General features: G+C 39.6%; 1 protein-coding gene across 5 annotated transcripts in view; it reads left to right on the top strand.

Moving 5' to 3' along the window:
• Window positions 1–26,445, top strand: part of HEATR5B (HEAT repeat containing 5B) — a 124,208-nt gene that overhangs the window by 85,593 nt on the left and 12,170 nt on the right. For all 5 annotated transcript variants that reach the window (XM_062209252.1, XM_062209249.1, XM_062209250.1 and 2 more), the window contains 7 exons: window positions 788–967; window positions 10,386–10,623; window positions 13,191–13,445; window positions 15,058–15,185; window positions 20,184–20,328; window positions 21,703–21,969; window positions 24,582–24,806. In XM_062209252.1, the coding sequence (XP_062065236.1) occupies window positions 788–967; window positions 10,386–10,623; window positions 13,191–13,445; window positions 15,058–15,185; window positions 20,184–20,328; window positions 21,703–21,969; window positions 24,582–24,806 (1,438 nt within the window). The remainder of the gene's footprint in view (window positions 1–787; window positions 968–10,385; window positions 10,624–13,190; window positions 13,446–15,057; window positions 15,186–20,183; window positions 20,329–21,702; window positions 21,970–24,581; window positions 24,807–26,445) is intronic.

The following is a 26,445-nucleotide window of genomic DNA, read 5'->3' as shown; positions in this document are numbered from 1 at the left end:
TTCCAAGTATTGTAATAGGACTTACTGAATGTACTGCTTACTACCTATACACACTACTTCCTCTGCATAAGCACTGACACAACTTTCCTGAAGTACAGTTCCAATAATATCATCTCCCAGCTCAGAAGCCATAGGAACTCATGACTGCCTATAGAATGAAATCTGAATTCAGTTCACATGGAATTTACCTATTACCATAATCTGATCCCAATTATCGTTCCTAATTACATCTCTTCCTCATGTAGCTCCTCTATGTCTATACACACACGCCTTCTTGATACCTAAACACCCCCATTTCTCCTGCTAGAATTAATCTCTTCCTCTCTGTTTTTAAGTGAAATATCACAGTCATAAAATGTTCCCATATGTTCACTCAATCTGTGTTTTCTTACTTCAGAGTAGAGACTAAGTTTTCCCCTTTTACATATTTTTTTTAAAATCTTCCATAGCAGCCAGGATAACCTTTTGCCTACAGTAAGCAGAAATTTTATTGAAGAATTATTCAAGATTGTACTACTTTGGGTGGAAAATGAGTGCTATTAAATTAGACAATGGCAACCTGATAAGTAAATACTTACTGTTTTATTTATAAGAGTACTATAAAATCTATTCTTGCTGTTAATTTGTTATAAATAATAATTTTAAAACATAGTATTGTGTAGTTTCTGTTTTTTCTTTTGTTTTGTGTTTTTCCTCCAAGAAAGAAAAATCATAATTATTCCATTTTCATATATACAGTATTAAGCTTTTTTTGTGTCCACAAAAATTTTTATATCTCTTTGGTTAGGTGTGTAGTGCATGGATTGGAAGTGGAGTGGTCAGTGACCTCAATGATCTCCGTCGAGTACACAATCTTCTTGTTTCTTCTCTGGACAAAGTTCAGGCTGGAAAAGGATCTTCAAGCCAACTATACCGGGAGAGTGCCACAACCATGGAAAAACTTGCTGTTCTCAAAGCATGGGCAGAGGTAACCATGGTCTGTTGTTTTGAACCATTTCTCCATTGCAATAAAAAGTTTCCCAACTCCCATTGGTTGAAAAAAAACAACTCTTGTCATTGGAATGCTTTTTGAATATCTGTTAATTAGTTTTTTAAAAAATTCATAGTGAGGAAGGGCTTTCCTTATTTAATGTGGGCAAGGTAGACAAGGAAAACCCAGAAATACTCTTATCTGATTAAATTTCTGAAGACTTACCTACTTGGTATCAAAACTGCAGTTCTGTTTTTGTAATCATTGGCTTTATTTTTTTGACTCCCACAATCCCCTTTTAAAAAATGTGTAACTATATTGTTTTAAATTCACTTTTCTAAATTCCTCCTCCATTTGCTTTTTTTTTTTTTTTTTTTTTTTTTTGACAGGCAGAGTGGATAGTGAGAGAGAGAGAAACAGAGAGAAAGGTCTTCCTTTTTGCCGTTGGTTCACCCTCCAATGGCCGCTGCGGCCGGCGCATCTCGCTGATCCGAAGCCAGGAGCCAGGTACTTCTCCTGGTCTCCCATGCAGGTGCAGGGCCCAAGCACTTGGGCCATCCTCCACTGCCTTCCCGGGCCATAGCAGAGAGCTGGCCTGGAAGAGGGACAACCGGGCTAGAATCCGGCACCCCAACCGGGACTAGAACCCGGTGTGCCGGCGCCGCAAGGTGGAGGATTAGCCTGTTAAGCCACTGCGCCGGCCTCATTTGCTTTAGAATTCTTATCATCTGCCCTCCCATATTTCATGTAACTAATTCCTTCCTCAACCAGCCCTGCCCAGTCTCACTTCCCTTTTTCCATGGCATCAGCATCCTATGACCACCAGATAGGCAGTTGCTGGAGGGATGTTTAAAAAATGGGAAAATGTAGATCTCAGTAAGATAGCAGAGGAATTAGTTTTCTCTCTGATTTTTAGATTATAGGTTAAGCTCTAGAGTATTCCTGCAGTTCCCTTTATTTTATTCTACTGCCATTTTGGGCTTGGACAAGTAAAATAGCATTTTCTCTTGCATTCATACAGTATTTTTACTGATTAAATTTTAGATGGAAAATATGATTTTGTTATTTCACTTTGAAATTAATTCAAATTCTTTGTTAATCTTTAAGTACCTAAATTTTTAACTGGAATTTTCTCCTACTTTTCGTTTCTGAGGAAATTACATTGTGTCTGATTTAGTGCTTTTATAAAAAAAAATCCTCAAGATTGTCCTTAATTCTCCAACACATTTATTCATTTCTCCAAATATAAAGATTATCATCTACTTTATAAATCATTAGATCAGTTATCTGTTGGATCTTTGCTCACTTATGTAATGTGTTTGATTCATTTACTAGAAAATTTGGCACAGTTAAGTATATAAAACATTAAATGTTGAATCAGAGGCCCTAGAACAAGTTCTGTTTCTACAGTTCACCATCTGTGTACTTAGTCAAGTGATCTGATCTCTGTGAACCCCAGTTTTCTTATTACAGGATGGAAATAATTTCTACTTCTAAGACTACATACAAATGTACATACATACACACATACATACATACATACACAGAAGGGTCAGGCATTGTGTCTGTCACTAAATGGAAGATCATTGCTTTTAAAATTTAGATCACAACTAAATCAATGTGTATGTTTTTATTTGGAATCCTGTTCTTATTTTGAGGGTAATTATGTACTATTTAGTGACTGCACCTCAAGCCCAGCTTTTAATGTTGCTTAGGAATTCTCCCTGCTTAGCTTCCTTTCTCCCAACATTCTCAAATGCCCAGCACATCCTACTTTTATTTACTTAAGATCTATCTATGCTTCTACTTTTTCATTTAGAAAATTGAGGCTGTAAGTTTTCCAGCTCCTCAGATGGTTACCTTTAAATCCTTCAATTTGTATGAATCATTAACTGTCCTTTTACCTATCTGGTATTGGATGAATTATTTAACTGCCTGTTAAAAGCCTCTTTTCTCTAAAAGTAAGGATGACTGGATTATATTGTGAATTAAATGAGATAAATCAATGTAAAGGACTTTCACATTTTACATGCACAATGAATGTCACTTGCTGTTATTCATGTTATTATTTCAAAAATCTCAAATATGAGTCTTCTCATTCCATTTTGTGATCCACTCAACAAAATGTTATTAAGCATCAGTTCTGTGCTAGGTTGGCAGTTGAGAATTCACTGGTGAACAAGATAGATGTACTATTTTCTGAGCAAGACAAACTAGTCAACAAGTAGATGTAACAAAATGTAAGGCGTGGTATCATAGGAGAAATGGAGTGTTATGAAGCCCAGGACAGAGGCACTTGAAATAGAAGACTCAGGGTAGGCTTCCTGGGGAAAGTGACAATTAAACCAAAACTTGGAGGAAGAGGAAGAGACTGGTTAAAGTTATGTGCTGTTGGTTTCCCCCATCCTGGCTCTTCAGTGTCTTCTCTGTGCCCATATTCTCCTGTCTTAGCATCGTTTCTCTTCACATCTGTATTTATTGAAGTTGTTCCATTATCTTCACTACCTCAACTATTGAATCATTCATGTTTCAGTTGCCTACAATGTGTGTTACTCTCACTCCATTGAGATTACTTTGATTAAAATTACTAATTACATAATTATTCAAATCAATGGACACTTTCTAATCCTTGTCTTACTTGGCTTCTCTACAGCGTTGGCTATTGTGTCCTATAGAAACTTTTTGCTTTTTGTGACTTCTATGACACTAATCTCTTTTGGTTTTCCTCTTTCCTTTTCATTCTTTTTTTTTTTTTTTTTTAAGATTTATTTATTTACTGGAAAGAGTTACACAGAGAGAGGAGAGGCAGAGAGAGAGAGGCCTTCCATCCGCTGGTTCACTCCCCAGTTGGCCGCAATGGCCCAAGCTGCACCAATCCGAAGTCAGGAGCCAGGAGCTTCTTCTGGGTCTCCCACATGGGTGCAGGGGCCAAGGACTTGGGCCATCTTCTAGTGCTTTCCCAGGCCATAGCAGAGAGCTGGAATTGGAAGAGGAGCAGCCGGGACTCAAACCATATGGGATGCTGGTGCTTAAGGCCAGTGCGTTAACCCACTGAGCCACAGCGGCAGCCCCTTTTTTCATTCTTCATTCTCAGTGTCATTTGCTAGCTTCTGTTTAAATGGCCTCCTCTTTAAATGTTGGTATTTTTCTTGTCCCCCCCACACACACTTTTTTTTTTTTAGTTCTCATACTTTATGGACAGCCTCATCCACACCCATAGCTTATAGCTTTTACTTGTACATTGAAAGATTTAAAATATATTTCCACCTGTATCTCTGTCCCAAACTTAAATCCCGTAGTTTTAGTTGTTACAATATCCATTTAGGGGGACTGTGCTGTGGCTTAGCATGTAAAGCTGTCGCCTGCAGTACCAGCATCCCATACGGGCACCAGTTCAAGTCCTATCTGCTCTACTTCCAATCCAGCTCTCTGCTATGACCTGGGAAAGCAGTAGAAGTTGGCCCCAGTGATTGCTCTCCTGCACCCATGAGGGAGACCCAGAAGAAGCTCCTGGCTTCAGATCAGCACAACTCCGGCCGTTGTGGTCATCTGGGGAGTGAACCAGTGGATGGAAGACCTCTCTCTCCTCTCTCTCTCTCTCTCTCTCTCTGCGCCTCTGCCTCTGCCTCTGCCTCTGCCTCTCTCTCTCTGTAACGTTCCTTTCAAATAAGTAAATAAATGTTTTTTAAAAAAAATAATTTCCATTTGGATGAACTGTAGATTCAGCATATCTAAATAAGTCTGTTTTCTCTTTCCTCCGACAAATGGTTTTACCCCAGCTTTAGATCAAAGCCAGAATATGAGTCCGGACTCCTTCCTTTGCTTAACCTCATCACCTTATATATAATAAGTAATTACTGTTTCTTTTACTTAATGATTATCTTCAAAGATAGATATATCTGTCCTTTTCTTTTTTTTAAGATTTATTTATTTATTTATTTATTTGAAAGAGAGAGAGAGAGAGAGATCTTCCATCTTCTGGTTCATTACCCAGAATGGCCACAACAGCCAGAGCTGGGCCAATCTGAAGCCAGGAGTCAGAAGCTTCTTCCAGGTCTCTCATGTGGGTGAGGGGCCTAGGAACTTGGATCATCTTCTGCTGCTTTTCCAGGTACATTAGCAGGGAGCTGAATTGGAAGTGGAGCAGCTGGCACTCCAACTAACCCCCATACAGAATGCTGGCACCACGGGTGGCAGTTTTACGCTCTGTGCCATAGTGCCAGCCCCAATGTCTGTGCTTTCTATACAAGTTCAGAATATAGAGAAAAGGTATAAAAATGAAAATGAAACTCATCTGTAGTATTATCACCTAAAGATAGTCACTGGTAAAATTTTCATATATATCACTGTGCTCTGTATATGTCTATATGCTGTACATATATGTGTGTGTGTGTACCTATGTATCTATAGTTTCAAAATAAAAATGGAGTTCTATTCAACATGGCAACTGGTTTTTAAGCTAGGTAATAGCTCCTGTATACCTTTTCCATACCTATAAATACTTTCTCTCTCCTCACTGCCTTAGTTTGAGTCGTCATTACCTCTTATCTAGACTATGCAGTTTTATCCTCCAGCCAACAGTTTCTCAAAACAGTCCTTCTAAAATGCAGACTCTTGGCAAAGAGCATGAATTGACAATTCACAAAGTGAAAACCAACCTACAAATAAACAGTTAGGAGAAAGAGAAGTATAAAAATATTCCCCAGCTAAATTAACCTAATTTTTAAAATGACAGTGTTAGTAAAACTTTTCCAATGGTAGTATGTCTTTAAACACTTTTTAAAACTTTACACATTGGTTGACTGTTTTATCCTAAGGAATATTAAAGGATGTGCAGCAAGATTCTGCCACAAGGATGTTTATTGAGGTATTTTTTATATTTTTCTAGAGAAGTAGAGATAGCCTAAATATAGTTCTTGATCATGAAAGATGGTGGTATTAAGGGAATAGAAAATTCCATTATAAGTGAATCATTCATACGCAATATTTAGAAGTCTGCATATACATATAGAAAACGTCTAGAATCTTCACAGTGGTGTGTCTGAGTAGTAGGATTGGGTGTAGTTTTTCTATTCTTTGTTTTGCTTATGCTTCTGGTTTTTCTTATACCTAATAAGGAAACAGCCTAAAAATTTTGTGTAAAAACTAGTCTAAAAATATGTTCCATTTATTGCAGGTAATGATATAAAATATAGAAGCCTTTTATAAAACATCTGGCAGTGGCTAGTCAGAGCCATAAAAATATTTATAATAACTGACCTTGTAATTCTATTTCTGGGCCATTATTGTAGGAGAAATGTCTAAAACAGGGAAAAGATAAGCTTATGAAAATTTGTTTTGCTACATTAATATGTGAATAAGTGAATACCTTTTGTTTTTGAAAAATGTATCTTATCTAAGATTTCCCAAGTTAAATAAAGAAGTAAATGTAAGATTTTAACTGTAGGGAAATTATTAGATAAATTGTGGGTCATTCACTGCAGCCATTAGAATAATGGTTATGAAATATATTTACATGGGAAAACTTCATGATATTTCAGTCAATAAAACCAATACAAAATTCTCTGTACAGCATCAAAGACAGAATTTGAAAACCTAGAAACTGGAATTATTAGTCATTTTTAAGCTTTTATTTTCAGAAATTTATATAGCACAGTTATTCAGATAAAAGAGGTGGAGAAAATGTATATGTGTGCCCTTAAAATCTTGTAGTTGGGGCAGACATTTAGCCTACTGATTAAGTTGCCTGCTTCCCACATTAGACTATTTATGTTTAATTCCCAGTTCTGGCTCCTGATTCTAGCCTCCTACAAAGCGTACCCTAGGAAACAGCTGTGATGGCTCAACTAACTGAGTTCCTGCTACTGTCATGGGAGACCTCAATTATACTCCTGTCCCCCAGGTTAGGCCCAGCACTGCCATGTGCCCTGACCATCAGTGGCCTTTGGGGAATGAACTGGCAGATGAGAGTTTGCTGTCTTTCTGTTTGGCTTTGTCTTTGTCTTTGTATCTCTCTCTCTCTCTTTCTCTCTCTTTCTCGCTCAAATAAATAAATAAAAATTTTAAAGAGGAAATCCTGCAGTGATACTTCCCCTTTCCCCCATTGTCTGCAGAATAAAAGTGTCAGCTACTTCCAGCTTATATCCTATGTTTGAGCTATCCTCAAAACTTGCCATTTGTTCAAAGAGCCAGTTCCTGTTTTTATGATCTTGCTCTTGCTATCCCCTCTGATAACCATCCTCCTTTCCATCTTTGACTGTGAGCAAGTGAATTCTTTTTTTTTTTTTTTAAGATTTATTTTATTTACTTGAAAGGCCCACTTAGCAGAGAGAGGTAGAGAGAGAGAGAGAGAGAGAGCTTCCTTTCACTGGTTAAATATTCAAATGGCTACAACAGCTAATGTGAGCCAGACCTAAGCCAGGAGCCACCTCCTGGTCTTCCAAGTATACTTGTACTATCTTCCACTCCTTTCCCAGGCTCATTAGCAGGGAGCTGGATCAGAAGTGGAGCAGCTAACTCAAACTGGCACTGGATTCCGGTGTTGCAGGCGATGGTTTTATCTGCTACACCACAGCACCAGCCCCGAGCAGGTTAACTCCATCTTACCTATTTCTAGCTCTCAAGGTTGAGACCTGTCTGTCCTCGGTGTTCCCTTTGATTCATTCCTTTTTTTTGTTGTTGTTTGTTTGTTGTTGTTTGTTTGTTTGTTTTTGGACAGGCAGAGTGGACAGAGAGAGAGAGAGACAGAGAGAAGGGTCTTCGTTTTGCCGTTGGTTCACCCTCCAGTGGCCGCCACTGCCAGCACACCGCACTGATCCGAAGCCAGGAGCCAGGTGCTTATCCTGGTCTCCCATGCGGGTGCAGGGCTCAAGCACTTGGGCCATCCTCCACTGCACTCCCGGGCCACAGCAGAGAGCTGGCCTGGAAGAGGGGCAACCGGGACAAAATCCGGCGCCCCGACTGGGACTAGAACCTGGTGTGCCGGCACCGCGGGCAGAGGATTAGCCTATTGAGCTGCAGCGCCGGCCTTGATTCATTCCTTCACTATACAAAATTTGGGATGCTTGTTAGGTGCCTGACACTACATTGGCATTAATGAAGTGGAGTAAGGAAGATAAATTATTAGAAATAATTTTTTAAGGCCGGCGCCGTGGCTCAACAGGCTAATCCTCCGCCTTGCGGCGCCGGCACACCGGGTTCTAGTCCCGGTCGGGGCACCGATCCTGTCCCGGTTGCCCCTCTTCCAGGCCAGCTCTCTGCTGTGGCCAGGTAGTGCAGTGGAGGATGGCCTAAGTCCTTGGGCCCTGCACCCCATGGGAGACCAGGAGAAGCACCTGGCTCCTGCCATCGGAACAGCGCGGTGCGCCGGCCGCAGCGCGCTACCGCGGCGGCCATTGGAGGGTGAACCAACGGCAAAAGGAAGACCTTTCTCTCTGTCTCTCTCTCACTGTCCACTCTGCCTGTCAAAAATTAAAAAAAAAAATAATAATAATAATTTTTTAAAATTCCTTTTCTCAGCACTTTCCTGCTCCACTCTATTTACATTAGTCTGTGAGTTTCATGGAAAGAAAAAAATCATGTATTATTTGTGTTTTTGGCTCCAGAGCTTTGCATAATAACAGAAGCAAGGCAAAAAGTGCCTAGTAAGGAGCTGAGGAGTGAATGGCTAAATATAGTGCTTATTGAGGCATTTTCTTAAAATATCAGTGTAATAACAAGTTTAGAAGGAAAGACAGCTTATTTTGTTTTTGAGTTATTTATTTGAGAGGTAGAGTTAGAGAAAGAGGGAAAGACAGAGAGAAAGATCTTCTATCTGCTGGTTCACTCCCCAAATGGCCTCAGTGCCGGAGCTGGGCTGATCTGAAGCCAGGAGCCAGGAGCTTCTTCCCGATCTCCCACACAGTGACTAGATTAGACTAGAGACTTGGGTCATTGTCTGCTTTCCCAAGCCATAGTAGAGAGCTGGATCAGAACAGGAGCAGTTGGGACTTGAACCAGCACCCAAATGGAATACTGATGCTTTACACACTATGCCACAGCGCCGGTCCAATACAAGCTTATTACCACTAGAAAATATGTATGTGGCATATTTATAACTTCAGATCCATAGTCCCTACTTTAGAATGTAGTCACTTACAGTATACTTTCTCTGTGCTGTGTGCTCAGTGTAGGGGTAGAGGGAAGACGGGTCGCTCCCATCAGGAAGTCTACAGTGTACCTGTACAGATGCATAGCTTCCTCTGAAGATAAAATGGGAACAACACTGTGCAGGGAAAGCAGTTTTCTCAAGATTTTTATCTGGTGCAGTTTTTTCTTTGTTGATTTTCTTTCTTTCTTTTTTTTTTTTTTTTTAAGAATTATTTTATTTATTTGAAAGAGAGTTACAGAGAGAGGTAGCACCAGAGAGAGGTCTTCCATTCTGTTGGTTCACTCCCCAAATGACTGCAATGGCCAGAGCTGAGCTGATCCAAAGCCAGGAGCCAGGAGCTTCTTCTGGGTCTCCCCCGTGGGTACAGGGGCCCAAGGACTTGGGCCATCTTTCACTGCTTTCCCAGGCCATAGCAGAGAGCTGGATTGGAAGAGGAGCAGCTGGGACTCGAACTGGTGACCATATGGGATGCCAGCGCTGCAGGCTGGGGCTGTAACCCACTGTGCCACAGTGCCGACCCCAATTTTATTTCTTTCTTTATTTAGTTTTTACATTAGTATGTATTTCAGCTTTGTACATGCAAGTTGCCAAAGCCTAAATGTGTATACAAAAACAGAGGAAAATGAACAAATATAACTCAGTAAAGAAGAGTCTTTAAAATCGTGTTTTAGGAAAGTCTTTTTGGTTCACGAACTAGAGAGGAAAAGATAGAGATCATGTGTGTGACTCAAAAATTGTATTCTTGGCTCATCTCTCTGTTGTAAACACTAGATTGCCAAATATCATTTAAGGGCTTTGTAAGAAGGGGTTTGGAATGATATTTATAGAAATCCTTTCTCTGGCCACCTCCCTCCTCTCATCTCAACCTTTTTTTTTTTCTTTGAATGCTGTCTGATTGTGTCTAGTAAGTCCAGAAAAGTGAGGGCAGTAAACAGGAAGTTATACCCTGTGGCAAAAATGAAAACCAAAAGAGGGGCTTTGTGAAGCAGAACGAGGGAAGCCAGCAAAGTCTCCGATAAGTTTTACTCAAGGAATATGCTGTGAGAGGAATAGTCACAAGTCAGGTTGATTAAAAAAGAGAGTGGCCTCCAAAGCAAGTGAAAATACTCTCTTGTAGTTATCAGCAAATCATTAAATTGTATGTTTTCTAACTTCTCCACTCAGTTACCTTTGATGACTCAGTTGTTTGATTATAAAGAATTAAAATGTCTAATTTTCTGTCTAATGTAATGTCTTGTTATTTTCACTTCCTAAATATCTCGTTAGGTATATGTGGTTGCTATGAATATTAAAAAGGAAGCTGAGTCCAAACCAAAAAGAACAATTAAAAATACTGATGATGATGAGGATGACTATGGGACGATAGATGAACTCCCACCAGATAGTTTAATAACACTGGTACAACCTGAACTGCCAACACTGAGCCGCCTGTGGTTGGCAGCATTGAAAGACTATGCACTTTTAACTTTGCCAGCTGAATTCGCTAGTCAGCTCCCCCCAGATGGTAAGTAGTATACTCAAAGTTTTACTTTTTTACTTATTTATTTAAAGATTTATTTATTTATTTGAAAGGTAGAATTAGAGAGAGAGCTCTTTCATCCTCTGGGGCACTCCCCCAAAAGGCCACAATGACCAGGACTGGGCCTGCTCTGAAGCCAAGAGCTAAGAGCTTCGCCCACATGGATGGCAGAGGCCTAGATACTTGGATTATCTTCTGTTGCTTTCCCAGGCACATTAGCAGGGAACTGGATCAGAAATGGAGTAGCAGGGACTTGAACGGGCACTCATAGGTGCTGGTATCACAGGCGCTGGCTTAATTCACTACACCACAACGCTGGCCCACAGAGTTTTATTTTATGGAGTCCAAAGTGGCAGTTAAACAAAATGGACTTAGTGGAGACTAACAGCAGTAGTAATAATATAACATCTTATGGAGTCAACTCATAAAAGGTTAAGCCTCCGTTTAGAGTGTCAGAATCCCATATGGGCACCAGTTCAAGTCCTGGCTGCTCCACTTCTGATCCAACTCCCTGCTAATGAGCCTGGGAAAGCAGTGGAAAATTGCTCAAGTGGTTGGGCCTCTGCACCCATGTGGGAGACCCAGAACAAGCTCCTGGGTACTGATTTTGGCCTGGCCCAGTCCCAGCTGTTGTGGCCATTTGGGGAGTGAATCAGCAGAGAAAAGATCTCTCTCTCCTCCTCGCTGTATCTCTGCCTTTCAAATAAATAAATATTAAATATATAAATATATATATATATATATATATATATGTAAAACATCCTAAATTTCTGTAGACTTCAACATGAGATAAGAGCATGTTCTCCATGTTGGATTTTGGATTCATGATCATATAGCACAAAACTTTTTTGTTAGCTAAAGCAAAAATGTTTACACTGTTATAGTAATAGCTGTATAACCTAGGATGCTTAAAATAACAGGATAACAAGTCATTATTCATAAGCATTGTCTTGGTCTATTTTGTGTTGCTATGACAAGATACGTGAGGCTGGGTATTACACATGGTTTTGGAGGCCCAGGAGCATGGAACTAGCATTGACTTCTAATGAAGACCTCGTGGCTGATAGTATCACATGGCACAATCGTGTGTAATAGAGATTATCAGAGATGAGATAGGATGCAAGAGAGCGAGCCAATAAAGTCTAATTCACTTCGTAACAACCAGTTCTCAGGAGAACTAACTCAGTTCCATGAAACTTGGTCCACTCCTAAGAGATAGCATTAATTCATTTATCAGGTTGGAATCCTCATGACCTAGTTTTTCGTTTTGTTTTTTGTTTTTTTTTTTAAGATTTTTATTTATTTATTTAACAGATAGAGTTACAGACAGTGAAAGGGAGAGACAGAGAGAGAAGTCTTCCATTCACTGGTTCACTCCCTAAATGGCCACAGTGGCCAGAACTGGGCTGATCCAAAGCCAGGAGCCAGGAGCTTCTTCTGGGTCTCCCATGTGGGTGCAGGGGCCCAAGCACTTGGTTGCGCCAGTGTGCCGGCCCCTCATGACCTAATTCTTTCCACTAAGCCCCACCTCTTAAAGGTTCTACCATGTTGACAGTGCCACACTGAGAACCAGAGTTCTAGTGCATGAACCTTTGGGAGACACTTCCAAACCATAACAACCATGATGAAGTTTACAGCTGTTGTAGTCATTGTATGCATTTCCCTAGTCAGCCCATGAATTGTGTTCCTAAAGTCTTATGCAAATTGTTTATATTCTACTTAGTTTTCCTATTAAAATAAATGTAGGAATCATTAATGTTTTTCTTTTTTTTTAATTTTTACATGTACAATTTTATAACTAAACTTAGTATTTAGGAAACTTCATGTGGAACTATGTACATATTTCTTCTCAGAATCAGCTCAACACTAACAATTTTCCAAACAAACATTTTGATGCCAAAGCACATTTAAAAGGCAAACACCATAATTAATCTGTGTGAAAGAGAGTATCATCTTGGGAGGGAAAATTTCTGGAAGGCAAAGCTTGGGAAAAGGTGGTCATTGGGAAAACTTTTTTCTTCTCCTGTAGAGTTTTCCTAATGTTTTTCATATTTAGTAAAGGTACTATCACATCCTACTCAAAAAATCCATTCGTCTTCCCATATATTAGTGATAATGATAATAGAGTGCCCCAATTTTTTTCCCCTTCTTTCAACCATCATGACAGCAAGAAGAGATACGAAAGTCCTGTATATTGGTCGAATGGGAGGGGGAGGAGATGCAGAAGAGAAAAAAGAAAATGTAGAAAGAGAAGGAGACAATAGGGGTTTTAGGAGTCACTGGCGACAATGAAGAGGTAAATCCTGTGACAAAGGATAGGAAAGGGTAAGGAAATCTCGCAGCAGCAGCAGCAGAAGGCTGGAAACATAGCATTAGTAAGGACGAGAAAGGCTGCTACCGGGAAGTGGTTAGTGTTAGTGGCCTGTAAAGAGGAGCAACTTTATGGCCAGATTGTTCATTTTGTATGTAACAGATGTTTTAGTTAATTCTTCTTAAATGAGTGGATATTTATAATGAAAAGTAATGCTTTTAATTGATTGGTCATTTCATAGGTGGAGCATTTTACACTCCTGAGACTATTGATACAGCCAGACTTCACTATAGGAATTCCTGGGCCCCAATTCTCCATGCGGTAGCACTTTGGTTAAATAGCACAGGGTTTACATGTTCAGAGTCCACAGAAGCAGCAACAATATCTGGGTTGCAAAAACGTTCTACATCTGCCAGTTTAAACCAGGCATCAGGAACAACGGCTTGTGCTAAATCTTTGCCAGAAGTCAACAAGGACAGAATGCATCTGATTTTAGGTAGGTGTGTCATGTTCGTGTGTTTCAAGATGTCTCACTTCTGAAAATTCATCTTTCGTTTTAATGTTATAGCAAAGTCTGGTTTAGCATAACTCAGAAGAAATAGTAAAATGACAGCTCATGTTATAAACTATTAACTGAATATTATCTAAATTAAATTATTAAGAAATTACTCTGAAAATTTTAGCTGTTATTTACTCACAGAGCAATACTGAATGATATTCAAGGAAAAATTTTAATATATTTTTATTTAACAGCAGGTTTTCTTTTTACTTGGCACTTAATAGATTGTGCCACAAAGAAATCTAAATGCATCCTAGTTTATAATTGCTTTTGTATTAGTCTTGTCTTTTGTTACTATGTACCTGAGGCTGGGTACTTAAAAATAAATGAGGTTTATTTAATTCACAGTTTTGGAGACTGAGAGGCAAAACAGCATGGTGCTGGTTCTGCTGAGGACCCCTGGGCCACAGCACCTCATGGTGGATAGCTCTACCAAGGCAGGAGCACAAGTAAAAGGGAGAGAACATCTGGTGAGACAGGGAGCCAGAGCCAGGGGAAGGGATCAGTGTTGCAGACTTCCACTAAGCTGCAACTCCAATGGTCTCACCACCTCCTGTCTGCCACACTGAGAACCAAGCCTCCCACACACAAATTCTTGTGGGACAAACCATATGTAAGCCTTCATAGATTAACAGATATTCTCTTAGGGGCTGACACTGTGGTGCAGTAGGTTAAGCCTCTGCCTGTGGCGCCAGCATATAGGTGCTGGTTCCTGTCCTGGCTGCTCCTCTTTCCATCCAGCTCTCTGCTTATGGCTTGAGAAGGCAGTACAAGAAGGCCCAAGTACTTGGGCCTCTTCATCCCCGTATGGGAGACCTGGAAAAAGGTCCTAGCTCCTGGCTTCGGATTGGCTCAGCTCCAGTGGTTTCGGCCATTTGGCATGTGAACCAGCAGATGGAAGAGCTTTCTCTCTTTATCCACCTCTTTCTGTAACTCTATCTCAAATAAATAATTAAAATATTTTTTAAAAAATAGGTGTTCATTTAACATCTAAAGATTTGTCCATTCTAAAGAAGCTGTAGTGATTTTGTGTTTTCTGAGGGTTAGAAGGAATACACATGATAAGTCATAATTATAGAATTCCTCTGTAGATCTTATAAAATGTGAAAAGTTTTCAGAGCAATGACGCTACCCTTGTTAAAATTAAGAGCTGTTTCTCCATTCATATCCATTTTGGTTCTATACCTTGCTGTGTAAAAAACTGTGTATACAAACTTGTTTTGTAACCATTTAATGAATTTTTATAGTGTTCATCAATTTATTCTTAATATATTATTTTTAAAGTCCTAGAAATAAAATACTGAATATCTTCATATCAGCCTGATAGCATGAGAATGCCTTCCTTCTCACAACCTAATTAGAATATTAATCCAATTGCACAGCTACAACCTTATGCTGAGTTTGGCTGCTTAGGTGGGAAACATTTTGAACTCTAGTGCATTAATAAATCTATGTTAAAGTAATCTAAAAAAATCAGAGAAGAAGTGAGTCAAAGCAGCATAGAATATTTTGTATTGAAAACCTCATGTTTTTATTTTGTACATTTTAGGTGTGAGTATACAGTTTCTTTGTTCCCCTAGACCTGAAGAGCCTGTTGAGCATGTTACAGCATGTCTACAAGCCTTGCATACTTTGCTAGATTCTCCTTATGCCCGAATCCATATTGCAGAAGATCAGGTACAGTATATTTCTATAGTAGATAACTAATTGTATGTTTTGTTTTAATCATATTTACCTTAATATCAGTTCCTATGTGAGATAATTTTATTATTTTATATATTTTTTATCATAAAGATTTATTAATGTATTTTGAAAGGCATAGTTACAGAGAAGCAGAGAGAGAGGTCTTCCATCTGCTGATTCACTCCCCAAAATGGCTTCAATGGCCAAAGCTGGGCCAAACCAAAGCTAGGAGCTTCTTCCGGGTCTCCCATGTGGGTGTAGGAGCCCAAGGACTGGAGCCATCTTCTGCTGCTTTCGCAGGCCACCAGCAGAGAGCTGGATTGGAAGTGGAGCAGCTGGGACTTGAACCAATGGGATGCCAGCACTACAGGCGGTGCCAGTTCCTATATATATATTATTTTATACATGATATGCTGTAGTGTTTTACTTTATTAATGACAATATACTCTATAATTACTCAGGATTGTGGTTCTGCTGAACCTTGGAAGATCAGACACAACTAGACTAGAGAATGTCATTATACCTTTGATTTTGTTCATCGACAGTCATGTAAAACTTAGGGGATATCTTTAGTTCCAGTTAGTGATTCTACTGTTAAAAGCTAAAGTAGCTTACAAGGCCATTAAATAAATTATGCCAATTTTAAATGTTTGATAAAGTTTTAAAAAGATATTTGTTTATTTATTTGAAAGAGCAACAAACAGGACAGAGACAGAGAGAGAGAAACCTTCCATTCATTGGTTCATTCCTCAAATGGCCACAATAGCCATGTCTGGGCCAGGCCGAAGTCAGGAGCCAGGAACTAAATCCTAGTCTCCCACATGAATGGTAGGGACCCAAGTACTTGGGCCATCATTACCTGCTTTCCCAATTGCTGGCCAGAAGCAGAGCAGCTGCGAATCAAACTGGTGCTCTGATACAGAATGTTGGCATCACAAAAGGCTGCTTAACCCACTGCAACAATGTGGGCCCAAATGATTTGACAGCATTTTTGTTTTAATTATTTATTTTATTTGAAAGAGTTACATAGAGAGAATGAGAGATAACGAGAGAGAAAGAGAGATCTTCTGTCTGCTGATTCACTGCCCTAATGGCCACAGTGGCAGAGGCTTGGAGCCTGGAGTCTGAAACTCCATCTTGGTCTCCCACGTGAGTGCAGGGGCCCAAACACTTGGCCATCTTCTACTGCTTTTCCAGGCCACAACGCCAGCCCAAAGTTTGGTAAAATTTCATCTCACATTTAATAAATGTTTTCTTACATTGTCTCAAACACTCAAGTAAGGTTTTATGAATTACTTTTTCTAATTTCATTATGGAATATTTAGTTGATTTTATTTGTATTACAGAACAAAGCTACTTCTACATTTGTTATTTTTTAATTAGGAATTTTTAAATTTTCAAAGTAAGAACCGTCTCTCTCTCTCTTTCTCTTTTTTAAGATTTAGCTTTTTATTTATTTGAAAGGCAGAGTTAGAAAGAGAGAAGGAATCTTCAATCCACTGATTCACTCCATAAATGACCATAACTGCCAGGGCTGTGCCAGGCCAAAGCCAGGAGCCTGGAACTCCATCCAGGTTTTCCATATGGGTAGCAAAGTCCTAGATTCTTGGGCCATCTTCCACTGCTTTCCTGGCACATTAGTGGGGAACTGATTTGGAAGTGGAATAACCAGGTTTTGAACCAGCACCCATATGGGATGCCAGCATCACAGGCAGCTGTTTAACCCACTGTGCCACAGCGCTGGCCCCAGAACCATCTCTTTATTTTATTTTCTTTTTTCAAAGATTGATTTAAAGGCAGAGTTACAGAGAGGCAGAGGCATAGCGAGAGAGGTCTTCCCTCTACTTGATTCATTCCCCAGATGGCTGCAATGGCCAGAGCAGCACTGATCCGAAGCCAGGAGCCAGGAGCTTCTTCCAGGTCTCCCATGTGAGTGCAGGGGCCAAGGACTTGGGCCATCTTCTACTGCTTTCCCAGGACATAGTAGAGAGCTGGATGGGAAGTAGAGCAGCTGGGACTTGAACCATATGGGATGCCGGCACTGCAGGCGGCAGCTTTACCCGATTCACCACAGTGCTGACCCCAGCCATCTCTTTAGATGTGGCTGCTATCACATAGTATCAGTTGGGGTAATTTTCCATAAGTTTTCCATAAATAAAACACAAGCAGATAAAATGCAAAGTTAATATCATTTTAGTGCATCAAAATTAGTTTTACACCTTATGTTAACCAAAACCAACACAGGAGCAGGTGTTTGTTGTAGTAGTTAGATGCCACCTGGGACACCCACATTGCATTTCAGAGTACCTGAGTTGGATTCCTGGCTCTGCTAATGCACACACTGAGAGGCAACAGGGATGGCTCAAGTACTTGCCATCATGTGAGAGACCTGGATTTGAAGCCCTTCTTGTCCCTGGCCTGGCACAGAGCTGGCTGTTTTGGGTATTTGGGGAATGAATCAATTGATGGAAGATATCCGTCTCTCTCTCTGCCTCTCAATAAAATGAAAATAAAAAAAGAAATAATTTTTAAAAATATCAAATTTTTTATAAACAAAAATGTATTCTTAATATAAGAATCACTCACTGGTTAACTCTTTTTGTACCGCAACCTTGTAGCCTGAAGCTTATGTTTTAGCTAGAAACTCATATTTTACTTCAAGAATCTTCCAGATTGTTTTCAAATAAATAAGCTGTGAAAGAAAATGGCCTAGTATATTTAAAATCAGTTATTTTGGTTTTGATCCATATGGCTAGCTGCTTTTTTGATTTAGTAATATTTATTCAAATATTGCTTTAAAATGGAAAAATAGATTGTTTTGAATGCTCTGATTTCAGCATTGTCAGAGTGCACTGACTGGTATTGTATTCATTCATTCACCCAACTGCTTTTGCTGTGTGTCTGTCTGCCTGTGACACATTTGAAACTATAGAAGCCAGAAACAGTGTTACAGTACCTGGATTAGGAGATAAGTAAAGAATGAGAAGTGCTGTGTGGTCAGAACACAATGAGATTGGAGAGTAGGGACACCAGCATTATGATGGGGACATAAAGGATGGCTTCTCAGAAGAATCAAACCTTGCAGAGGCAGTATTGAAGCAGAACAGAAGCCTCACATTTACCTCCCAGAAGGAGCACTCAATACCAAGCCGAGCTTGGCGGATGGGAGAACATGATAAGTTCAAGGTTGCTGCAGTCATTTACCATGGCTGATGTGAATGGAGCATCTAGAGATGAAGTGGGGCTGAGGGTAAAGATTTCTTTATGCCATGTAAAGAAATTCGAAGTCTGTTCTTTAAATGATAGGAGATGATTAAAATGTTTAAATAGAGGAATGGCATAATTAGCTTTATATTTCAAAGGGTCATTCTGTTAACCTTATAGAGATTGGTTTGAATGAGATGAGAAGGGAGGCTATTTATAAGGCTCTTTTCATAGTTCCTTAAGAATTACAAATGAACTAGCCTGGGAGAACCAAACAAAGGAAAAAGAGAGTCAAGAATGGAACCAAGAATCAAGAATGGAGATTAATAGCAGTTATGGATTGAAGTAGGACGATAATATCGAAAGAAGGAAGGCAGAAAATAAGGAAAGCGTCCAGCAGATATTATAAGTGACCTCCTGCAGAGGATTTTCCTAGGTGGGTAGAAGCCGCATTGTAGGAAATAAAGCTAGGATGAGAGAGTGGAGGAAGTAAGAGCATCATAGGAAGGATAGCAGCGAGCAAGACTGATGGAAGAGGGCATGACGACTCAGAGAGCTTGGCAGGGTGTGTGGACATTGAATAACAAAGTCTAACTTTTTCTCCTTGTACTAAGGAGAGTAGCCTAATAGACGTGATAAGATAAGATATGATTCAGGATCTTGAAGAATCCCTGGAAAGCCAAACAGGATGAGATAGGGAGTACCTGCAGAAAGATTAATCAGCCTTAGCTGAGGCTGGACACTTACTTAAGGTAAGAGGTAAAGCTGGCTTTGACTGCAGTTAAGTTTTTTTCCCCTCTTTGAAATCTGAGGCAGATTCATTGGGTGGATTTTAATGTGGAAGATTGTGACTTAGAGGTTGAAGTCTGTGGTAAGAGTTTGTGATAGGTACTAAGGTGAATGATAGAGGGACTTAACAGAAATTCTTGGGTTGGAAATTATAAATCTTAGTGGCACAAAATTCTAGCAGTACTGTTTAGCCCAAGTGTTTCCTTCCAATAGGAGAATGATCATCTTTGATAATAAAACTTATTTAAATAAATAATAGTTGTTTTTGCTTGAAAATCTGTTGGAATAAAATATGATCATTTCTCAAGATTGTCATAATATTCTTGTTAGATAGTCCCATGTATTAGTTTTTACCACCAAATTTCTTTTTTTTTTTTTTTTGACATGCAGAGTGATTAGTGAGAGAGACAGAGAGGAAGGTCTTCCTTTTTGCCGTTGGTTCACCCTCCAATGGCCACCGCGGTTGGCGCATCTCGCTGATCCGAAGCCAGGAGCCAGGTGCTTCTCCTGGTCTCCCTTGCAGGTGCAGGGCCCAAGCACTTGGGCCATCCTCCACTGCCTTCCCGGGCTATAGCAGAGAGCTGGACTGGAAGAGGAGCAACCAGGACAGGATTGGTGCCCCGACCGGGACTAGAACCCGGTGTGCTGGCGCCACAAGGCGGAGGATTAGCCTGTTAAGCCACGGCGCCGGCTTTTTTTTTTTCTTTTTTAAAGATTTGTGTATTTATTTGAAAGTCAGATTTACACAGGAGAAGAAGAGACAGAAAGACAAGTTTTCCATCCACTGGTTCATTCCCCAAATGGCCACAGTGGCCGGAGCTGGATCTGAAGTGGAGCAGCTGGTACTTGAACTGGTGCCCATATGGGATGCCTGCATCTCAGGCAGCAGCTTAACCTGCTGTGCCACAACGCTGGCCCCACCACCATATTTCTTTATTTTTACATGTGTGTTTGTCCTTTGAACTGAAAATTAATTATATTTGTGTTACTTTATGATAGCTGATTGGTGTGGAGTTGCTGAGTGTTCTACACCGCCTCCTGTTGACCTGGAATCCGTCATCTGTTCAGCTCTTGGTTACTGGAGTTGTACAACAAATAGTAAGAGCTGCCCAGGATTATTTGGAAGAAAAAAGAAACACTCTAAGTAAGCATTGGAAATTACACTAACTTAAAATAAATCTTATTTGCACTCTAATTTTTTCTTTTTTTTGTTTGTTTTTTTTGGATGAACAAACATGATTTATTTGCACAATGCAATGGTTTTCAGCCATGTAAAAAATCTTTTTTTTTCTTTTTTTTTTTTTTTTAGTAAATGTTGGCTTCTAAATGGGTTTGTCAGCTTATCTTTTTTTTTTTTAACTTTTATTTAATAAATATAAATTTCCAAAGTACAACTTTTGGATTACAGTGGCTTTCCCCCCCCCATAACTCCTCTCCCACCCTCAACCCTCCCATCTCCTGCTCCTTCTCCCATTCCATTCACATCAAGATTCATTTTCAATTATCTTTATATACAGAAGATCAATTTAGTATATATTAAGTAAAGATTTCAACAGTTTGCACCCATACAGACAAAGTATAAAGTACTGTTTGAGTACTAGTTATAGCATTAATTCACATTGTACAACACATTAAGGACAGAGATCCTACATGGGGAGTAAGTGCACAGTGACTCCCATCGTTGACTTAACAATTGACCCTCTTATTTATGGGGTCAGTAATTTCCCTAGACTCTTGTCATGAGTTGCCAAGGCTATAGAAGCATTTTGAGTTCGCCAACTCTGATCTTATTTAGACAAGGTCATAATCGAAGTGGAATTTCTCTCCTCCCTCCTCCCTTCAGAGAAAGGCACCTCCTTCTTTGGTGGCCCGTTCTTTCCACTGGGATCTTGCTCGCAGAGATCTTTCATTTAGGCCTTTTTTTTTTTTTTTGCCAAAGTGTCTTGGCTACACTCTACGTTTTTCAATAGTAATGACAGTAAGTTTTTAATAATGAAAAATAAAATCATATGAGGAGACTTCAGAACATTTATGGAAAAATGGAATTAAATGATGTTTATTTTGGTACAAAGATATTTTGAAATATAACATGGTTGTTTCATAATAGGCATTTTCCATGAACTTTTGAAGTTATTTCCTACATGGAGATGATTGGAAATTGATTTTGCTTTTGTTAGAAAGTATCAAATGAAATTGCCAAAGTACCAAATCAACTGTTTTTCATCTTCAAACATGCCAATTTCATATGATTCAACCTAGCATATATGTTATCCCTATTATTAAATGTATACCTAATGATGATTTTCCAAATAAAAAATAAATTATTTTTAAGGAATAGTCAGTACAAAATTCTAGTAAGGCAGATAATTATACTAATAAAAATATGTGGCATCAGTTAGACATTTACTTGTAAATAATTTTGAAATAATTTATTAAATATACTTTATTGTGTTGTTTTACATAGTGTGTGCTATTTGTTTTTCTGCTGGGAATTTCACCAAATTCTCTCTTATCTAAGATGAAGATGATATGGAAAAAGAGTCCTGTGCTATATTAGGAGAAGGAGGTGACAGCGGTGGTCTTGTTCCTGGAAAATCTCTTGTGTTTGCAACTATGGAGCTGTTGATGTTCATTTTAGTACGTCATATGCCACATCTCAGTACCAAGATGTCGGACTCTCCCAGTCATGTAGCCGTTAAAACGCGACTCTCAGAAGAAAGTGCTCGTTTGGTTGCAGCCACAGTTACCATACTCTCTGATTTACCATCCCTTTGTTCACCTGCTGGTACAGTATTTAGAAATATTACAGTAGACAAAGATAAGCTTGCCTATGATTTTAAGCATGGTTATAATTTATTCTTCTCTTCGATCTCAAGTGTGAAATGAGAAGTTGGTCTTAAGGGTTTGTTTACCTTTAGGAGCCTATAAAGATTAAAGATTCAGAAAACTCAGGAATCTGAAGTCCTCTTTTCAGATAAGTTTCAAACGAGAGAGAACTGCAGATTGGAGAAAGACATTGACTGTCAGCAGGTGGCTGTAAGGTGGAATTACCAACCTCTTTATTCCTAATCTCGTGCCACTCTTGAGCATCACTGAAAAACCGAATGTCAAAGCAGAGTGACAGCCAATTCTTATGAGTAACTAAGAAAATTATGTGTAATTCTTAAAGATAGTAGCTCTCTGCGGGGACTGAAAAGTTATTGTAGGGAAAAGTATTCTTTTCTCATATCTTACCAGGAAGGTAAAATCAGCATCAATTGTTATATAGGCAAATTTCAGCTCAACACAATGAATACCTTTCTAACTCTTAGAGGTACCCTATGTATGGGAAAATGATAAATTTTCCATTATTAAAGTTTTGCAGGCAGAGGCTACAATGACTGCATCTGAGAATAGGGAAGGGATTTTCTCATTGATTTTGATAACCTAGAAGGTTGGTTTTTGTTTTAGATTTATTTGTTTGACAGAATTACACAGAGAAAAGGAGAGATAGATAATGCTGGACCCCTAAAAGTTTTTTCAGCTACAAATTTTAGGGTCCTTTCATTTCTTCTTTGGCTAACCCAGAAGTCTTTTTTTCTAAAGATTTATTTTATTTTTTGAAAGGCCTAGAACAGAGAGAAAGGGAGGGAGAGAAAGAAATCTTCCATCCTGGGGCCAGTGCTGTGGCAGATAAAGCCACCGCCCACAGGGCTGGCATCCCATATGGGTGCCGATTCGGATCCTGGCTGCTCCACTTCCTATCCAGCTCTCTGCTATGGCCTGGGAAAGCAGTGAAAGATGGCCCAAGTCTTTGGACCCCTGCACCCAAGTGGAAGACCCAGAAGCTCCTGGCTTCAGATCGGCACAGCTCTGGTCATTGTGGCCAATCGGGGAGTGAACCAGTGGATGGAAGACCTCTCTCTCTGCCTCTAACTTCTCTCTGTGTGTAATTCTGAATTTTAAATAAATAAATAAATCTTAAAAAAAAAAAAAAAAACAGGCCGGCACCGTGGCTCACTAGGCTAATCCTCCGCCTTGTGGTGCCGGCACACCGGGTTCTAGTCCCGGTCGGGGCACCAATCCTGTCCCGGTTGCCCCTCTTCCAGGCCAGCTCTCTGCTGTGGACCAGGAGGGCAGTGGAGGATGGCCCAAGTCCTTGGGCCCTGCACCCGCATGGGAGACCAGGAGAAGCACCTGGCTCCTGCCATCGGATCAGCGTGGTGCGCCGGCCGCAGCACACTACCGCGGCGGCCATTGGAGGGTGAACCAACGGCAAAAGGAAGACCTTTCTCTCTGTCCCTCTCTCTCACTGTCCACTCTGCCTGTCAAAAATAAAAAAAAAAAAAAAAGAAAAAGAAAAAGAAATCTTCCATCCTCTGGTTCAATTCCCAAATGGCTACCATGGCTGGTGCTGGGCCAGGCCGAAACCAGGAGCTACATCTGGATCTCCCACATGAGTACAGAGGACCAAGGACTTAATCCATCCTCTACTGCTTTCCCAGGCATATTAACTGGGAGCTGGATTAGAAGTAGAGCAGCTGGGACATGAACTGGCACCCACATGGAATGACAATATTGCCAGAGGTGGCTTAACTCGTTAAGCCACAAGGCTGGGGGCCTTTTATTCCACCCCCCCACCCCCACCCAGTAGTCTTTTCATTTACCTGGCTTATTAGTCTGACTTTAGTCACTGAGGGTTGATTGCATGTCTTAGAATTGCTGTAAAAGCCCTTAAGTTACTCAGATGATTCTCAAAGTATATTGCAGTTGGCTGCTTCTATTTTTCTATCTTCCTTTCTCATTTTCTTTATTAAGGGCATGCAGTATTAAATAAATGAAATAATGGAGGTTATACAAACAAGGCTGGTGTAAAAAGAAAATATTAACTGTGTCTTCTTTAAAATAGTATGACACTTTCTTTCTTGTTTGTTTTTAAAGATTTTATCTATTTATTTTAGAGGTAGAGTTAGAGAGAGCGAGCGAGCTCTTCTGTCTGCTGGTTCACTCCCTAAATGACTGCAGTGGCCAGAGCTGAGCTGATCTGAAGTCGGGAGCCAGGAGCTTCTTCTCAGTCCACCACACAGGTGCAGGGACCCAAGCACTTAGGCCATCCTCCACTGCTTTCCCAGGCCACAGGCAGAGCTGAATGGGAAAAGGAGCAACTGGAACACAAACTGGCACCCACATGGGATGCTAGCAGGTGGAGGTCTAGCCTACTATGCCACAGCACCAGCTCTATAACATGAATCTTTCATATTTTCTTTTTCAAACACTGAATTATAGTAGTAGTAATGCAGTAAATTTTATATGAAAACAAGGAAAAGTAATACTAAGCCACAAAATATGAACAATGGAAAAAATTACAATATTGGAACTGCAATAGTTACGAGGTAATCTGATTTGTTTTTGTTTCAGGATGTATGACAATCCTGCCCACAGTTCTGTTTTTGATTGCAAGAATATTGAAAGACACAGCAATAAAGTCTGCAGATAATCAGGTTCCTCCACCAGTCAGTGCAGCTCTTCAGGGAATTAAAAGTATTGTGACACTTTCATTGGCCAAAACTGAGGAAACCCAAAAACAGTGGACAGCTCTGATTCGTAGCACTCTTGCGTGCATCCTGGAATATTCTCAACCAGGTAATCTAATGGAGTTGTAAAATTTAAGCTTTTAGGATATCTGTTGGCTAATTAATTATTTGAATAAACTTGTCAGAAAATAGCCGAATCATCTTAAATGTTTTAGTCACATCTTTCAGATATTAACTTTAATATCCCTTTCTGCATTGTTAACTTAATGTACTTTTCTTAGAATTTAGGTACAAATAAAAAGACCCAGAATTGACAAGCTCTGATATATTTATGTTTACTTCAAGTTGTTTCAATAAAAGATATAGAAAAAAGAGTAAAGTGAAGTACTTGTCCTTACCCTCACGTTTCACCAAGTGGAACTACAATCTGGATATTGATATATTTCTTTCTAGGAATATCTAAATATAGAGACACTATTAATAGTTATCACCTATGTTAATAAGTACACATATATTTTAATATGTTTATGCATTATATAGAGAGTGTAATAAGTAACTAGGAGCAATATATAGTATTAAGATTTATTAATATGGACATATATAAGACTTTCTTTTAACTCATATAGTTTTCTAGCACATGTATTGTCAACAATTATCCATTGTCCTATTAAAGGATATTTTTGCAATCTATCATTTATCCAGTTACAAACATTGCTTCAGAGAGCATTCTTTTTTTTTTTTTTAAGGTTTATTTATTTATTTGAAAGACAGAGGTAGAGAGAGAGAGAGAGCGATTCCATTCCATCCTCTGGTTCACTCCCCAAATGGCCACAATGGCTGGGCAAGACTGAAGCTAGGAGGCAAGAGTTTCATCTGGATCTCCCACATATGTGGCAGAGATCCAACTACTTGGGCCATTTTCTGCTGCTTTCTCAGACACATTATCAGGAAGCTGGATTGGAAGTAGAACAGCTAAGACTTGAACCGGCACACTTATGGAATGCTGGTGTTGCAAGTGGTGGCTTAACCCACTGCACCACAGTGCTGGCTGCAGAGAGGTTTTTTTGTAAATTCATCATGTACACTTGCTATAAGACATTCCTAGGACATACACCTAGAAGGGAATTTGAAGGTGTTTTCAGTTTTTATTTTATCAAACATTGCCAAATGGCTCTCCAACATAGCTATGTGAATTTATACTCCCATTGACAGCATATGATAATCTCTGTTTCCACACATCCTCAGTAATACCTGGTATCGTCAGACTTAAATTTTGCTATCATACTTTTTTTTAAAAAAAATTAAGCTCTTTTTAAAAGATTTATTTTATTTATTTGAAGCACAAAGTTATAGAGAGAGGTAGACACAGGTCTTCCATCCACTGATTCACTCCCCATATGGCCGCAATGGCTGGAACAGAATCAATCCGAAACCAGGAATTAGGAGTTCTTCTGGGTCTCCCACATGGATGCAGGAGCCCAAGGAGTTGGGCCATTTTTCGCTGCTTTCCCAGGTGCATTAGCAGGGCGCTGGATCAGAAGTGGAGCAGCCGGAATTCAAATTGATGCCCATATGGGATGCTGGTGCTACAGCCCAAGGCTTTAATCTGCTGTGCCATGGTGCTGGCCCCATCATACTATAATTTGCAGTTCTCATTTTCCTGGTGAATTTAAGCATTTTTCATGTTTATTATTAGGGGAAATACTTAACACATGTTTCTTCGGTATTTGGCTTTTTCTCCTGTTTGC

The sequence above is a fragment of the Lepus europaeus genome, chromosome 13 (genome assembly GCF_033115175.1).
Source record: "Lepus europaeus isolate LE1 chromosome 13, mLepTim1.pri, whole genome shotgun sequence".
NCBI lineage: Eukaryota > Metazoa > Chordata > Mammalia > Lagomorpha > Leporidae > Lepus > Lepus europaeus.
Note: the sequence above shows the minus strand (reverse complement) of the source record. Positions and strands in the feature narration are given on the sequence as shown.